Raw genomic sequence first — 17,834 nt, 5'->3', positions numbered from 1 at the left:
CGCCACCTCAGGAATACTGGGCCACTGGTCAGGAAATGGCACCAGGCCTTGGGTGTGCACCCTAGCTCTCTGCTACTGGCTATGTGACCTTGGCCAAGTCACTCTTCCCTCTGAATCTCCATTTTCTCATCTATAAAACGAGAATGTTTGCCTCCAGGGAATGCCCTGGAGATTAAGCTGGAGAGATGGCTCTGTGGTTAAGAGCACTAGCTGCTCTTCCAAGGGACCTGGGTTTGATTCCCAGCACCCACAAGGCAGCTCACAGCTGTCTATAACTCCAGTTCCCAGGAATCTGACACCTTCATACCAAATGCACATAAAATAAAGTATTTAAAAAAATCAGATCCTTTTACAGAATTCCTCTTAGATGTTCAAATTTGCCTGTTTTATTCATCCTGGCCCTTCACCGGTCCAGCCAGAGATCTACCCTCAGGTTCTTCAGGAGGAGCCGAAACCTGGCCACTAGGCCTGTGAGCATCTCCTTGCAATGCAGGGTCAGGGTAGCAGCCTTAATCTAAAGAGCCTTACTCTCTCCTTTTTCTACTGCCTGTCCAAAGCTTGAGCTACTACATGGTGAGGAGTTCAAAGGTTGTACTTCCTGTCTGAGGGTCAGTGGCCGTTTGCTGAGGTGGGACCTTTGCAGCACCCTGTCCATTCATTTAACACACACTTCTTAGGATGTAGATGGGCTGGTGAGTGGTGGCATAGCGTGTCCAGGAAGAACACTAGGTGGCGCTGGAGAGTGACTGGTTCCCAGGAAGCGGGGACAGCGAAGGGTACCAAAAGCAGAGCCTTGATAGGGCTATGCCTGCTGTGGACAAGTCCTTGGTGGCGCCAGGCCCAGGAGTGTCCTCTTATGCCAGGATTGCCAAGACTGCCTTTCATCACATAAGTAAGCGTAAGCGCATGCCTATTTTTTTTTTTTAATGTTACTAAAAGCCTCCCTTGAGGAGCTGTTGAGAAGTCAGACAACCATGGTGCTCAGTAGGTATCCCTGACTCTCTGTAGGTCCCTGTATTTATCCACTCAGCGACCACAGCCCTGGGAGGTAGCATCTTCTTTTCAAAAACTGAGACAAAAAGGTGAAATAACTTGCCTCAGAAGGTTCAGGTACTAGATAGGAAACTGGGGGCAGAACCGGGGACAGAACCGGAGGCAGTAGCCTTAGAGACCTGGACCCAGAGGGTTGCACATTCCACCTTCATACCACACAAAGAACAAGGCTGGCAGATGGCTGTGACTCAGGCTGTCCTCCCGTGGTTCAGGTCAAGACTATAGAACCAGCTCTAAAGAAGGCACTTCCGGGAACCCGGGGCTCTCGCCTGCTCTGAAACAGTGCACCTTTTAGATTGACTTTTCCAGGTATCGAAAACTAGTGTTGGGCTGGAGAGTTGGCTCAGAGGGTAAAGCACTTGCTGGGCAAGTTGGAAAACCTGAGTTCGGAACCCCAGAACCCATGTAAAGCTGGATGCGGCAGTGTGCATGTGTGCAATCCTGGCTCTCCATAGAGAGAAGATGGAGACCAGAGAGTCCATGGGAGGTCTCAGGTCAACTACCAGGGCACACACAGCAGTGAACAACAAGAGAACTTGTGTCAAACAAGGTGGAAGTCAAGGACTGACACCCAAGGCTGTCCTCTGACCTGTACACATGCACCACAGCATTTATGTATGTACCTGTATTCATACACACATGCATGCACACATACAAAGATAAGGGAAAAATCACAATGCTTTTGGGATACGCTTGAGTCCCTGGAGCCTACAAATGTAAAAGAGATCACTTAAGGTGATAATTAAAAAAATGCAAGTTGGGGGGCTGGAGAGGTGGCTCAGCAGTTAAGGGCACTGACTGCTCTTCCAGAGGAGCCTTGGAGTCAATTCCCAGCACCCACAACTATCTGTATCACCAAGATCTGACGCCCCCCACACAGACATCCGTGCAGACAAAAACACCAATACACGTAAAGTAAAAGTAAATAAATTATTTTTTAAAAATCCAAGTCAAGGTTAGTGGGATGGCGGCGAAGCACTAATCGGAAGCAGTAAAGACGGGGGCGGGGCGGGGCGGGGCGGGGCGGGGCGGGAGCAGTGGGGGGGGAGCTGCCGCAGGAATCAGATCACTCGGTGTGAATTTTCCACTAAACATTTCCTAAATCTGTGATCTCCTCCAGGCAGAGAAAATGTCATTTCTCTCGCACAGGGACCTCTCCACCCGCCCACGTGCACCCCTCCTCCCCCGTCCTGACATGCCATCATTTCGAGTGTAGGCAGAGCATTAGATGAGGGAAAGACGCGTTCTCCAAATGCCAGCGGTTCCCCTGAAGCTTGCTTAGGCTGGCTGTGAGCCTCGCTGGCACTGCAGGCCCCTGGGTGAGGAGTACAGATCCCTAGATCTAGGCAGGCTGAGTAGAGGGCCTTGTCATCACAGGACTCTATCACCATGCTGGGAGGTCGGAGATGGCAAAATGAAGCCCGCTCGTGCTTACAGCTGTGCAACGGTGCTTGCCTCAAGCAAAATCTCCAGTCACAGGCAATGAAGATCCAGCCCTTGGTGGGCTATGACATCATGGGATGGAAAGGGTCCCACAAGGTTGACAGACTGTAGCCACAAGTCTCTATTTCTTTCCTTGGATAGATGCATGGATAAAGCCCCCAGGACCTCCACCTTAGGGTTACTGGTGTCTGCTGTGTAGATTCATGGTTGGAGACCCCAGAAGGACCGCCACCATGAGCTCAATAGCATCTGTTGGGTTAACCTTCTCTGCCCCAGCCCTTGTCCCTGAATCCTGATCTCAGTGCTTTCATTCACAGATGTGGTCCTTGAAAGGGCCCCAACCAGGGGCCATTGACTTCCTGTGTATAACTGACAGTGTCTCACCTGAGTGCAGGGTTTTTGCTCTTACACAATATGAAGACTCTGGAGGAGAAGAGCCTACCAGCCTGGCCTCTTGCTGCAAAGACCGTGTTGTCTTTATTAGGGTAATGAGAGGGCCTGCTCTGAAACACGCAGATGAGGATCGTGGCAGATGGTCTGAGCTATGTGTGTGCGCCAGCTCTCCACAGGAAGCTCTGGAATCGTGCCGAGCTCTTTGGGGATGGCAACATTGTGAATCACATCACTGTGCACTGGCTGAAGGGCTTGGCTGACCCAAATAACCCGTCAGCTTGATGCCTGTGATGCTGAGCTGGTTTATCATAGCAAGTTCTGGGCCCTTTCATTGATTTCATCTGGGGAGGTAGGCACCAACCCTGTGCAGAGACACGACAAGGCACAAGAAAGATGTAATAATGCCATGTCACAAGCTGGCATTCAAAGTTCTCTCAGCCTTGAGAAAGAGGCCAGCTGGGTATTGATCCTCAGACTTCACTGGCTCCCTGGCTGGTTCACTCCATGTCCTCTAAACCTCAGCTCCCATGTTATACTGCAAACCTCCCCCAACCTCCATCCTTGAAGCTGTGAGTCCACATACCCTCCAGTGCATCCCCTCGTCCACAGATCCCACTGGGCACCTGCTGTGTGCCTGGCACTGCTGGCTGCTCACGCATCAATAAGGAAAATAGATGGTTTAGCTAATCCACGGTGGAGATAATGGCAGCTTCTGGTCCTCTCTACCCTCCCCGAGTGGGCAGGGTGGGTCCTAGAGGGAGGTGAGTCCATCTTTCATTTCTGGGCCAGTTCTTGGCTCATTATGTGTGTGGGAACAGGTGAAGAAATGACAGCAATATAAGATGGTTACTAAAATAAAAATTAGCATTTGTACATATTTCTTACAGGTGTCAAAACATCCTCCACACAAAGGGCTTCATGTGGTCCCTCACTAAGCCCCGTGTAAAGCAGTCGCTTCCATATCAGTAGGAACGATGCTGAGGCCTGGGGAGATGCTGACGCACTCACAGGTAGAGCGTATGACTTTGGGGTCTTAAATCTCCATACTTTTCTGCATAGGAGTGGTTTGCGTGCATGTGTACAAGTGTACTGTGTGTGTGCGGTATCCACAGAAGCCACAGAAGGTGTGAGGTCCCTGGAATTAGAGTTACAGATGTTTTTATCTGCCACATGGGTGCTGGGGATCAAACCCAGGACTTCTACAAGGACAACATGTGTTTTTAACTGCTGATCCATCTCTCTAACCCCAGGAGTAATTTTTGAAAAGAACTGAAAACAATTGGAAGAGCTAAGGAACTGGGGGCAACCAGGGAAGGAAGGGAATTCCATAGGAAGCTGCAGCTGAACCTACCTGGCGGCTGCCTTATTTTCTCATTGCAATGATATAATATGCTGACAAATAAATAAATAGAAGGAGCTTGCGGGAGAAAGGGATTATTTGGGCTCACACTTGCAGAGAGATGTCATGCGCTGTGAAGGCAACAAGCAAGGCGTGGATGTTGGTAGGAGCCGGAGGCTGGGTGGATCACATCACATCTGCCTTCAGGAAGCAGAAAGTGTACCGGAAGTGGGGTGGGCATACAGAGCCTCAACACTCATCCCTAGTGACCCACTCCACCCTTAAGGTTCTTCCATATTCTTCCCAAACAGTGCCACCAGTGGAGAAGCAAGAGCTCAAACACGCCAGCCTATGAAGGACATTGCACAGCCAAACCACGGCAGTGACCTCCTGACAGTGGGTCTGGGGCAGATCACTGGTCTCACCTGATGAGTTAGAGTCGTAGATCGTGACACGAGCCTGAAATGGTCCGGACTGGTCCAGGGGTTCTTGACCTGGCTCATCGTGGACTGCCCTGGGCCTTCCCTAGGTGATTTAGTTTGGCAGTTTTAGAAAACCCCACAACATCTCCTTCTTAGTATAAATGGCATTGAAAAGCAAATACTCTCTGTAGAAAGGACTGACTTCCAGATCTCATGTTGGCTTTTGCCTAAATCTGCTCCTCCTCTTTCCTTTCTACCTTTGAAAGATGTGGACAGAAAGGTGTTAGAAGCCAGTGGATTGGTAGCCTGGCTCTCAGCCTTGTGTTGATGGCTTTGTGTAGGCAGAGGCTGCTTGTTTGTTTCCGTGGACATCCCACACCAGCTTTGTCCCGCCCTCTGGGAAGGGGAGTATTTGGACTCTTTCTGGAGGTTGTCACAGATGCACAGGAATGTTTTCTGTGCTGTGTGCTTAGCTGGTTTCTGACTCTCACCAAATGAGATGGAGGATGCTCCGCATGGGTGCCAGTATCTCTTCCACGTGGGTTTTCCCACTCTACTGGGGATTCCTCAAGAACAGAGGCAGTCTGATTCATTTTCATGTTCTGTGCCTGGAGTGGTATGGACTTGTCCATCTTATTGGCACAGTGAAAACACAGTGTTTGACTCATTAGAACCCAAGTTCAAATCCCAGCATGGTGGGACACTCCGGTAATCCCAGTACTGGAGAGGCTGAGTTGGGAGCTGAGTTCAAGAATTCAAGACCAGCCTAAGCAACATAATGAGGCCCTGTCTTAACAATTATTAATCAGTTAAAAGAGAGCCACTGATCATATAATTCATATCATATATATTTTGCAAAGTATAATGCATGACACAAATATGTAAATTCCTTTCTCAACAAATGTCCCTGATTTCCTTATAGAATCCATTTTAGTTTTAATTTGTTTTTAATTTTTTTTGAGGGGGCAGGGAATCTCACTATGCAGCCCTGGCTGTCTTGATCAGGCTGGCCTTGAACTCATAGATCCACTCTGCCTCCCAAGTGCTTGGGTAAAAGGTCTGCACCACCACACCCAGCAAAATTCAAAGTTTTATTTTATGTGTATGGGTGTTTTGCTGGAAGGTATGTATGTGTGTATATGAACAGCCTGTGCGCGGGGGCCCTTAGACGCCAGAGGAGCCTTTGAACTGCCTGGGTCTGGATCTGGACAGTTAGGAGCTGCCATGTCGGTTCTAGGCACTGAGCCCAAGTCCTCCATGAACAGCAAGTACTCTTTTTATAATTAAATCTTATTTATTTTTGGCAATCTTACCAAAAGCAACCTACAGATTCAGTGCAATGCCCATCAAAATCCCAGCAAAATTCTTCACAGACCTCGAAAGAATAGTACTCAACTTCATATTGAAAAGCAAAAACCCCAGGGTAGCCAAAACAATCCTGTACAATAAAGGAACTTCTGGAGGCATCACCATCCCTGACTTTAAACTCTACTGCAGAGCTACAGTACTGAAAACAGCCTAGTATTGGCATAAAAACAGACAGGTGGACCAATGGAACCAAATCGAAGACCCAGATATTAACTCACACACCCATGAACACCTGATTTTTGGCAAAGATGCAAAGAATATCAAATGGAAAAATGAAAGCATATTTAACAAGTGGTGCTGGAATAACTGGATATCAAGATGTAGAAAAATGAAAATAGATCCATATCTTTCCCCATGTACAAAACTCAAGTACAAATGGATCAAAGACCTCAACGTAAAGCCAGTCACACTGAACCTCACAGAAGAGAAAGTGGGAAGTACAATTGAATGCAGTGGCACAGAGAACCACTTCCTAAATAGAACCCCAGTGGCACAGACACTGAGAGAAACAATTAATAAATGGGACCTCCTGAAACTGAAAAACTTCTGTAAAGCAAAGGACACAGTCAACAAGACAAAACGACAGCCCTACAGAATGGGAAAAGATCTTCACTAACCTCACATCAGACAGAGGGCTGATTTCCAAAATATACAAAGAACTCAAGAAATTGGTCATCAAAAGAACAAATAATCCAATAAAAAAATGGAGTACAGACCTAAACAGAGAACTCTCAACCGAGGAATCTAAATGGCTGAAGGACACTTAAGGAAATGTTCAAACATCCTTAGCCATCAGAAAATGCAAATCAAAACAACTCTGAGATTCCATCTTAAATCTGTCAGAATTATCAAGATCAAAAACACTGATGACAACTTATGCTGGAGAGGTTGTGGGGAAAAGGGAACACACCTGCATTGCTGGTGGGAGTGCAAGCTGGGACAGTCCCTTTGGATGTCAGTGTGGCTATTTCTCAGAAAATTAGGAAACAACCTTCCTCAAGACCCAGGAGAACAACTTTTGGGTATATACCCAAAGGATGCTCACTCTTACCACAAGAACATGTGCTCAACTATGTTCAAAGCAGCGTTGTTTGTCATAGCCAGAACCTGAAAACAGCCTAAATGTCTCTTGACTGAAGAATGGATAAGGGAAATGTGGTACATTTACACAATGGAGTACTGCACAGCAGAAAAAAATAATGACATCTTGAAATTTGCAGGCAAATGTGTGGAGCTAGAAAACATTATATTGAGTGAGGTGACTGAGACCAGAAAGACAGAGATTGGAGAGCCTGTTCTGTTCCCTAATAGGTCAAATATGCTTGGCATATAGGTACCATATTTATATTTGTTGAATCAACGTGTTATAGATTTGAATACAGTGGAGGGCCACTGGGAACCCTGGCAGGAGGAAAAGAGCAAGCAGAGGCAGAGGCCGGATACATGAAATCCCCACAGAGCATCAGAGTCCAGACCTGGTCCGTGGGACATGCTATGTTTGAGTATGGTCAGAGTGGACAGGACAGCATCGCAGATTGGACTTAGGGGTGGGCCATGGGTAGCAGTTTCCTGACCTTACTTTCCGATTGGGAGGTGGGAGTTGCTGCCATTTCTTCAGGTTTCTGCTCAGATGTTAGATCATTGCTAACAGGGGGTAGAGCTCAGAGACCCACGCTGTCTGCTGGAGGTGCCCATGAGCCAGAGCAGACACATCTCCCATCACAAGGGACAGTTATCAGAAAGGGGAGTTTTCAGTTGATCGCCAAAGGACCAAGTCCCAAAGCCCTGGAAGCCTCATTGTCAACAGGCAGGCGTGGAAAGTATAAAGTTAGGAGCTTCATTAAGTGGGCCGCTAGACCCTCTTGAGAAGACATGCATTCCAAATCAGCTTCAGGATTTAGTTGAATGCAGTGAGGGGCAGCAAAAGGGAAGGATGGAAGAGCCTGGAGCTCATTCGATGCACAGGCGTCTGCTCAGGAATCACACCTCTGGAGGGAGGTAGCGATTAGTGTGAACTTGGACCTGAACATCGGACGAGTCGGGGACCTTTGCGGGTGCATCTTCTCCATGGACGCAGTTAATAGCCTTGTTTCTTTGGACACATTTCATCCATAAACTCTTGTGTCTTCCCTTCATATGAATGCCGCTGATGCTCAGGGCGCTTTCCCCGTCTGCTGTGGGTTTGAGTGTGTTCGTGTTCATCTTTGCAAGGACTCTACACTGAAGATATTAGCTGGGCCTGCTCAAGGAGATCCCAACCTGTCGATTACACTCCTTCTTTTTTCCAAAGTGAAAAGATTGTGTATCCTGAATCTAACCACCTGCCGGGAGCCGAGGCTGCCTCTCCCACTTCTCGCCTAGTTGTTATCCGCCTCTAGGAGCTGAGCTTCCGTCTTCCGCCTTGACCCCTCCAGTCTACTACACCGAGAGCCAGAGTGCCTCTCCAGCCAAGCGCAGGCTGAAGAAGCCTGGCTGAATTTCACCCGCCAGTGTTTATCACAGCGACTGTTCAGCCCTTTAGGATAGAATTTAACTGCCCAGAAATACCTCGGTTTGTTCTTCTGTGTTGACTGTTCAGGGGAGCAAATGCTTCCCGAGTGTCTGAACAAATATGAAGAGAGAGGGACGTCAGGGTGGGCTGGAAAGAACATCCCTAATCAGGAGAGGAAGTGGCACGTCACTAGTGTGGACAAAAAGGAAACCATCTGACTTAATTTTTTATAATGGGAACTACCGACTTGCATGTTGGTAACTGACTCACCAAAAGTGTATTCTGCTTCCATTGCTGGGCCTCCGGAGTGGGCCTACCCACCACAGTGTGGCTTGTGGCTTGGCTGTCTCTGGTGTCGTGATTAAGTAGGACTCTAGGCTTAACTGCAACCACACCACTGCCATGTGTGGCCATGGATGAAGAAAACAGATAGCCCTGTTTGATAACAGACGTCCAAGTTGACATCGAACCAAAAGCCCACCCAGGGAGTCCACTTAGAAGGCAGAGAAGTGGATCTCACCTCATGGAAGGCTCATCCAAATGATACCTCAAGCGCCAATCACTCTTTCATACCAGCTTACAGTGAGGAGGGAAAAAAAGTCAGGAGAAACTTCCTGGAGCAGGGAGGTTTTGACAAGGAAACCCACTTAAGACTTCCCCATATCTCTTGTGTGAGGCTAGGATTTTCCCTCCTTCAGGCCGCTTGTTCACAGGCTGTCTCTCTGACAGGACCGCCCTGGCCTGCTGATGGCTGCATCTCCAGGTACAGTCAGGGTGAGGGCTGTGTCAGAGCCACCTGTCGTCTGTCAGTGCAAACGTTTTGGATCCTCCGTGATGAGTCACTTCTGCTGTTCTTGCTGCTGCCGGGAACTAATGTACCATTGGGGCTGGAGCGGGAATATGCGGACTCGCTTGTCATGAAGCTCTGTCCTCTGCAAAGCTCGTGTCCATGATGAGAAATCTTTCCAGCACCCCTGGAGGCGGCGGTGATGTGTTTGGAAGTGGTGGGAGGAAGAGACAGTGGGCTATGGTGTGGCCCCTCCCACAACGCTGGATCTGTCACAGAAACAGCTGAGCCACGGACTGACCTCAGAAGGGTTGTGTTCTCTTGGGAGTTAGCCATGCTCCCTCGGTTGACTGTTGGTTACACAGAGTAAGGTCTGTGACCACACACCGGGACACCAAGGGGAACGTGCTGACCAGCAGAGCCCCTTAGACCAGAGTGTTCTTGATGCCACAGAAGTCGGGAGAGGTGAAAGAGATGCTTCCTAAGCTATATGCTAGGCTCCAAGCTGAGGCAGTTATGCTGGGGCCTCCAGGGTGTGCATCTGACTGTGTACAGGGAGCCTTGGCTGCAAATGGCAGAATAGATGATTGCCCAGGCAGACACCTGAAAATGAGTCACACGCCACCCTGTGCACTCCTGTCTGGTGGCTCAGGTCTTAGGCTAAAATATAAGACGTGTTTCTCCACACAGTGTTTCGCACAAATCAGCTTTTATTGTTCGTATCATTATCTATTGTTCAAAAAGAGAAAAAAGATTATTGTGATGGCTCAAATCTAGCTTTAATCATGTCTCCTAAAAGATCCTAAAATACTCCTATGCTTCATGCTCCCCTTATTTCTCCACCACCCCAAAATTCAAAGCCAAATAGCAGCAACAAAGCTCCACAGCCAGGAGTCTCCAATTCCATCCAGCTTGTTACATTCCTCACTGGCACAATCCAAAGCTTGGAATCACCAGGCTGCAGGTGGGTGGAATTTTATTCTTACCATAGAGTAGGTGTGACTTTTATAGGCTCCTAGCTCAGAGGCAGAGTTGTGCACTTGGCAGGGAAGTGAAATACCTGTACTGGGGGAGTCCAAGCGCAAGGCACCGGCCCCTCCTGCCATGGTCATTGAGCATACGAGGTGGCCGCCTGCATCGAAGCCAGTCTTGGCTGACCTTTCCCATCCAAGGAGCCACTAACCTAGGCAGAACGGTAGAGCTGGCAAATGGACGGGAATGTCCTAGTCTAGAGTGATCTGTGTGGCACTGGAGGTGACTTGGGGAGGAGGAGCCAGCCTGCTCAGAGTAACCGGCGCTGTCACCAAGGGGCAGGGCGCTAGAAGGAACGTCTCTAACCACTTGTGCTGTCCAGGCACAAGATGCCCCTGTTCCTAGGATGCTCCAAGAACACCAGAACCCTGCCTTGTCTGTGTACTGAGGGTGTGGGGACAGGTACTAGCATCCAGGGCCCTGTGGTGACTGTGCTCTAAGGGGGACAAGGTACCCACAAGGTTTCCATGTTCCTGACTCCCAGCTGGGGATTTGGCCACAAAGGGATGCAGATGAGCTGTGGGTGTCTGGCTGAACCTGCAATGCGAGAGAACTTTTGGCAAATAAGCTGTATCTCCACAGGGAATAAGACTCGACAGTGCTTGTGACAGCTCTGGCTGAGGGGGGCAGGGACACTCCACACCAGTCAGCTAGCTGCATAGTGTGGTCTCAACAGGAGCACAGGAAAGAAACCCCAAGGAGCCACTTTCTTTCTATGGGGGGGCCTGACATCAGACCCCAGCATGTGCTGATGCTGTGCCAAATCCCTTCCATGTTTGAAGAAGGTAAGACACTGAGACTGGGGATAAATATTTACCTATGCCCGGGTAGGCCAAGGGGTTGTTAGCTGTACAGACCTGTAGCTGTCGTGTCTTAAAAACAACAGAGGACAGCACATTTAACCTCCATTTGGGAAGAATTCTGTAGACAGGCACTACCAAGAAGCGCCGACCTAGTCAGTCCTTTCAAAAGGAGCCTTGGCTAGCCCATGACTGTAGAGGCAATTAATTCGGGCTAGCCTTAGGATGTTTCAGAACTCTGTGTGTGTATGTTGGGGGTTTGTGACAGACTGTTCTTCCCTTTGCTATCACATCACACCAACAGGGATCCCCAGGGATCTCTGCTTCTGCAGCTCAGGAAGGAGGCTGCTTCCAAACACAGGTGATCAACAGCCCTTTTCTTATTATATTGCAAGAAATACCAATGTCAGTTCCATAATTCCTGAACCCTGGTTATTTACTAGACTAGAATCCTCTCTGGGAAGAGTTCAATCTCATGTCAGATACAGAGAAGCAAAGTGTTGGCTTCGAGAGAGACGCAGGTTTCACTGCATGCGTGCAGGCAGGCGCTCCGGAGCGTGGTGAAGGGACAATTCTAGAAGGAGGAAGTTTCCTCCCAGGGGGCTCAGCCCGTGTACAGATGTGTCCCTGCCTCCACAGATTTAGGGTCTGAGCTTCACCGGGCTCATGTGGTGCTTGAAAACCAGGCTGTGTGCTCGAAGGCCTGGGGCCCCAGCCTGGTGCCGCCGTGGGCTCAGGGTCACCCCTCCCCCTCCTCCTGGGAGATGCCCAGCACAGATTTATGGAGGATACCACACTCCTGCAGGGACTTGGTGAGGTCAGAGAAACGTCTTCTGGGCACATCCATTGTTTCGATGCTGCAGTGTTGGTAGGTGGCTTTGTTTTTCTGCTCAGCCACCGCAAGGACAGTCTGTAGGTCATCGCTGGGCCTGAAGTAACGCACGAACCTTTGGCCTGAGGGCGACCTGATAGCCAGGAGCAGCCTCGGCTCTTGGTCTGTTGGCTCCTCCATTTTTGAAGCCCTAGAGGAACTCTGTCTCTTGGTGCGGGTGATGAATTTCTTCTCTAAGGCACAGACTTGGGTTCTGGAATCTTCTGGGCTTGACTTTACAGTGGTGTGGGCCTCCTCCTGGTAAAGGGCCTGGACGTTACTCAGCTGGAGAGAACTGGCCTTTCTGGCCACCGTGTCCACAGCCCCGTCCTCCAGGCTCCTTCTGTTGATGGAAGGGAGAACTGGGTACTTATTGAGAGATGAGGTAGCCCCGGAAAGCACCTGTGGCATCAGCTCCGGCATCTCATCAGGGGTTCCCTGAGATGGAGAGGCGGGCACACAGGCCCCTGGTTTCTGGCTGCTTGACGACCCGGAGGAACATGGTGGAGGTGAAGCCGACAGTACACTGGGAGAGCCATCGCCCCTGCCTTGTGTTCTGTGCAGATTCGGCCGCTTCCGGCCCTTGGCAGACTTGGGCCTGATGACATGCATCCCAAGAGAGCTGGGCTGACAGATGAAGCTGTCAACTGAGATACCGACCACGGTGCTGCGTTCAGGTGGTGCGAGGGTCACAGGGGCTTCTGTGGCCATTGCTTCTCAGGACCCCTAAGGAAGCAGGCAGAAATGGGGAAAGGCATGGGTTAAGCTCCAGGGATACTGAGATTCCCTCTTCTGCCATTCACTGCGCACTGGGAGAGTAAGCATCAATGGGCCAGAATAGGGGACCGTTCTCTGGGTTCTGACACCTGAGGAGGGGGAGCGATTGTGACTCTTTCATTACAGGATCTTGGAACACAGCAGTGAACCACAGTCCTTGGAACTTAAATTATTGAAGCGAGGAGAGAAGCGAGTGAAATCCACACGTCTGAAGATATGTTCAATGAATGATAAGAAAAGGCACATGACATAGAATGACTAAGGCAGGGGACTAACTCTGACTCTCATGGAGAAGGGCCAGGGAGCGGAAAGACCACCCTGAGAAGGAACAAGCCATGTGACAAGACAGAATCGAGTCAGACAGCTTTTTCCACAGATGCGTCTGTAGCGACTGAGTTCTGTCTGCCACACCGGCACAAAGCCAGCATAGCAACACAACCAATAGTGGGCACTGCGGTCTGGTGAAGTCTGACTGGGCCCTGGCCCAGAAAAGTGTTTGTGGGGCAGAAGGGTCCAGGTGAACTCCTACATCAGGCAGAGCATACTGAGTTTCCACTTCCTTGATGGCTCCAGGGCGAGAAGCTCCCCCAGGGAGTGTCAGGCACAGACCTCAGATGCAGAGGCTGGAATGTTAGGGCTGGCTGTCTTTGCTTAAAGATGGACGGTAACCCTGTTAGGACACACAACGGGACAACCAGACTCAGCTCCACACAACAGAAAGTCACTTCTCTCTACAAGGGACGCTGTCTGCCCTGGCATCATGTACCGCGGACACACTGCCCCCCGGACTCCCCGTTCTCCCTACGCTGCAGGCCTTCCTCGGTTCCTCCTCCTTCTCAGTCCACACTGAGCCCTAACTCTCTTTCCTCACCTTGCACAAGTCATGTGGAACGTGGCTCCCCAGCTTGGTCGGGTGGCAGGGAGAACAGGGGTTGCCCTGATCACCTGCTAGAACTCACGGGGGACACTCAGTTCTGGACAAGGGGTCGGCAAGCTTCCACACGAAGACCTAGCGAGCGTCCATTTTGACTTTTCAGTCTGTGCCTCTGCGGAGCAGTCCTGGGCAGGGTCAGATGGACGAGTGTGGCTTTGTTTGGGTCGTAGGCCTGCCTCGTGCTTCTCCCTGTTACTCTATAGCAAAGCTTTGCCTGTTGCTCTCAACAGGAGATGTCAACTTTTGACGCAGCGATAGGAGGCTATCAGGCCACATTCATAACTATTGTTGGGACACATGTGACCCGCGGGTTCACACACACACCTGCTTCAGAGCATACCTCGATGGCATTGGTGATGGCTGTCCTCCTACTCGGGGCTTAAACCGATGGGAGACCCCAGCTCCCAAACCTTCCCTCTCTACTGCGGAGAACGAACAGGAGTTTGATGTCAGACAGCTCCCTCCTCCTATGCAGTGGCCTCAAAATTACAAGACACTTCTTGAGCTAATCACTTCCTTCCAACGCCACACTTGCTCTTATCCCAGATTTACCTCCTCCAAACGCCTCCCATCACTCAGTCCTTAACAGTGGACCCTTGCTGCTCTCTGTGTGTGTTCTCTACTAGACCACAAGGGACAAAACAGCAAGGAACCAAAAGGTGCTACCTCCATGTAATCCTGGCAGCCTGCTCCAGGTCCCCTTCCCTTTCAGATTTTAATTGTTTTTTTTCCCACTTGCTGTGTGTGTGAGTGTGTGTGTGCACTGCATATTGTGGGCACAGAGGTAGACAAGCACACATGCACACAAGGAGGCCCGGGGCTGATGTCAATGGAAACCATCTTCTATTGCTCTAACATCGTATTCACTGAGGCGGGATCTATCAACCAAACCCAAAGCCCACCCCACCCATATGGCTAGTCTTGCTAGATTCCTGCGGGGACTCTGTCCCTGCCTTCCAGGGCTGGAATTATAGCTGAGCTGCCACACCCACTAGGCATGCACATGGAGATGGAGATCCAAATTCTGGTCCTCAGGCAGATGCTTTGACTACTGAGCCATCACCTCAGCCCTCATCCCCAGTTTAAATGGCTCTGCGGTTGTCCCATTCTATATACAACCATAACCTTCCTCCACTCTCCTTCTCCATCCTCCGTGCCCAGGCTGGCAGCAGGCAGTCCAGAAACTTCTTCCTGAGCCAAAAGTTTTGGCCTCAGAAATATCTTCCCATCTCCTTGCCTGTTTATTTTCTGATCGACTATGAAGATTATTTTTTCCCCTATGAGTTTCTCGCTCCGAGTGGCAGGAGGAAGCCGTAGCTGTCCAGCTGAGCTGATGAAGGTAAGCGCCTCACTTGGGCACAGCTATTAATTTGCCACAGCTTCTACAGGATTATCACAGGCTTGGCTTCCAACACCCACACACGCCTGTGGAAGGCTTGACTACTGTCAGGAAGTTTGGTAACTTAGAAACCTCTCCCTAACAACTTTGATGAGGAAAGTCATGTGTTCTCACAGGCGCTCTGCTGGGCTATTTTTAACAGTCAAATGCGAGTGTGTGCGTGAAGTTGCTATACCTTTTGGTGCTCTATATAATTAGCCATGTTCAGGGGGTGTCATTTCAAGACACCCTGGTCATAAGATAACATGACTGCAAGCTATCTCAAGAGAGAGAGAAAAAAAAACCTCAATTATGACTAATTCTATAAGCCTACTCGTGGCTATTTAGAGAGTAACACCTCCTTCAGGTAAAACCGTTCCATCCAACCTGCTTTTAGAACCCACTGCCTCCTCCCCAGTGCCGAGACCATCTGTTACATGGAGGGAACACCAGCTCCCACCCCCACCCAGTGCAAGGGCAGGATGCTGTGGGGAACAGGTGTTTGGAGAACTGCATCCGTAGAACCTTTATCGTCACACCCTGGGTCCCAAACTCTGCCTGTGCCCTGGGTCCAGGCTTCTACGACAGCATAATCCCTGCTTGGCTCATTTCACCTCCTCTAGGTCTGGCAGACACTCAACCACAAAGTGATTTGACAGGATCTAGGCATAGGCACCCGTCAAGCTGCCAGCAGAGGAGACAAGTGGCCTGTTTACTCAAACACAATAGCTAGGAGGCAGAGGCCTGCTAAGAGGCAGAAATGAAACACTGGGCACCATTTCCAAGACGTTGCCAGGAGGGCAGGTGCCCATTCCTTAGGACTATTACCGCACAAACAGGAAAAGAAGGGGCATTGGCTCGAATATAAAGCAAGATTCCTGTTGTTTTCCCATGGTGCCCACAAGGCACCAAGGGGTCAGACCACACTACTTCACAGCCCAAATCTAAACCTACGGCGAAAGCTGCAAAATATAACCACCTACAAACCATCTGTTGGCATATACCAGTACTCACACACGTGCATTGGTCTTTTAAAACTGCTTATCAGTTAAAACCGCCACCCCCTATCCCCCAGACTGGCTTACAAAATTAAACCGTGTAAAGGAACCAACCCAGGGATGAAGAAAGCCAAGATTGATACCATTCCCAGTGCTACTCCAAACCAGAGACCAGAATGAGGGAAACCACAAGCCACCAAGTGAGGGAAGCTTTGCAAAAGGAACTAAGGTTGACTCAGGATAGAAGGGCGGGTGAGAGGCTTCTGTTATTTCCAGGGGCGGTCAGGCCTAGAAGCAAAGAATTGCAGAACGGGGGGTGTCAGGGAATGGCAGGAAGGGTTGGGGCATAAGGGCAGACTTGGGGAAAGAGCGTGGAGATGTGGGAGGCTCCCTCCAGCTCCTGCCTCTGCATAGGACCCGGAGTCTTTTCTCTCTCTCTGGACCTGCGTCCAGGGACTGGTTCCGATATGCCCCTCCCAGAGGGCCCCTTGGCTGCTGCAGAGTCAGGCTCCAGCCAGGTTGGCTCTGCCTCTGCGGAAGTCCTCTTAAAAGGCCCGACTCTCACTTTCCTGGGGACCCACAGTGGGCCTCTCACCTCGCAGCTCAGCTCCATCCGCCTCCTGTGCCTGGCTGCGACCAGCTGGTAAACAGCCCCGTCTCCGTGGCAACCGCCGAGGGGTGCGGGGCCACGTGCTTCCGGTGGGGCCGGAACCTGCCTGGCCTGGACAGGCCTGCGCTGGCTAAGTTGGACAAGCCTAGACACGGAGAGAGCGCGCAGGACTTAGAGTCTCTGGTTCACAGATTTCAGAGGCAGGACCTTGGTGTGGCCCCGCCCATGGAAGCCACAGGGCCCCGGGCCTGGGCCTCTGCCACCTCTCCTCTTCCTGACCTGGCCTGACTATTGTCTATCTAGGGAGAGTGCGTTCAAGGGAAAGGGAACCCTGCCCTGGGGTGGGGGTGGCGACCATCATCAAAACCGTCTGTCATGGCCTCTACCCTGTCAGTGTCTCTTCCCATTCCCACCCTGGGGATACTCTCCTGAGTTTTGTGATCAGCTCAGCACCCCTTATCTCCTATTTATTTATTTATTTATTTATTTATTTATTTATTTATTTATTTATTTATTTATTTATTTTTGGTATTTCAATTTCGAGACAGGGTTTCTCTGTAGCTTTGGGGCCTGTCCGGAACTAGCTCTTGTAGACCAGGCTGGCCTCGAACTCAGAGAAATCCACCCGCCTCTGCCTGTTGAGTGCTGGGATTAGAGGTGTGTGCCACCATCACCCGGCTATCCCTTATCTCCTTTAAGGGCCTCGCTGTACAGTCAGCAGCTCTAGCCACTTCACTGTGTTTTCCAACAGCCTTGAGATTTGGAGTCCCACAGGCTGTCTGTGTTTCCTCTACCCTGCTCAGAAGCTATGGTTCACTCCCTCCGCCATTCTTTTGGTAAGAGTCCTCCTTGCCTTTGTCATTGTGTCTTATCCATGTATATGATAGAGTCTTAGCTATAAAATGTCCGTCCACACCAAGCACTAAAGATATCATGGCGAGTCACACAAATGAACGTCAGGGCACTTGTGTGGTTTCCCAACGTCAGTCAACCCCTCCACCCTCCCTGGCCATCTTGTCCTCACCCCCCCCCACAATCCCCCCCTCACCACCCACCCCCGCAAAACCTCCCACCTTTCACCTTCCCTCCTCCCTCTAGAATGACAGTCTTGTGGCCTCTGCAGGGAAAAACAGAAATC

The 17,834-nt window shown here is 50.3% G+C and overlaps 1 protein-coding gene across 1 annotated transcript; it reads right to left on the bottom strand.

The window, feature by feature from the left end:
• Positions 1-9,786: 9,786 nt before the first annotated feature.
• Positions 9,787-16,723, bottom strand: Ubxn10 (UBX domain protein 10). The gene is made up of 2 exons (XM_050154023.1): positions 16,682-16,723; positions 9,787-12,725 (listed from the first exon to the last, which is right to left on the bottom strand). Exon 2 carries the CDS (start codon positions 12,708-12,710, stop codon positions 11,868-11,870), a length of 843 nt encoding a protein of 280 aa, XP_050009980.1. The 5' UTR covers positions 12,711-12,725; positions 16,682-16,723; the 3' UTR covers positions 9,787-11,867.
• Between the last annotated feature and the right edge of the window lie 1,111 nt (positions 16,724-17,834).

The sequence above is a fragment of the Alexandromys fortis genome, unplaced genomic scaffold, assembly GCF_014885135.2.
Source record: "Alexandromys fortis isolate MF-2015 unplaced genomic scaffold, M_Fortis_MF-2015_v1.1 scaffold_26, whole genome shotgun sequence".
NCBI classification, from domain to species: domain Eukaryota; kingdom Metazoa; phylum Chordata; class Mammalia; order Rodentia; family Cricetidae; genus Alexandromys; species Alexandromys fortis.
Note: the sequence above shows the minus strand (reverse complement) of the source record. Positions and strands in the feature narration are given on the sequence as shown.

Excerpts from the sequence above, each read along its gene's own strand:
- Ubxn10 (XM_050154023.1), bottom strand. The coding sequence starts at position 12,710 with ATGGCCACAGAAGCCCCTGTGACCCTCGCACCACCTGAACGCAGCACC.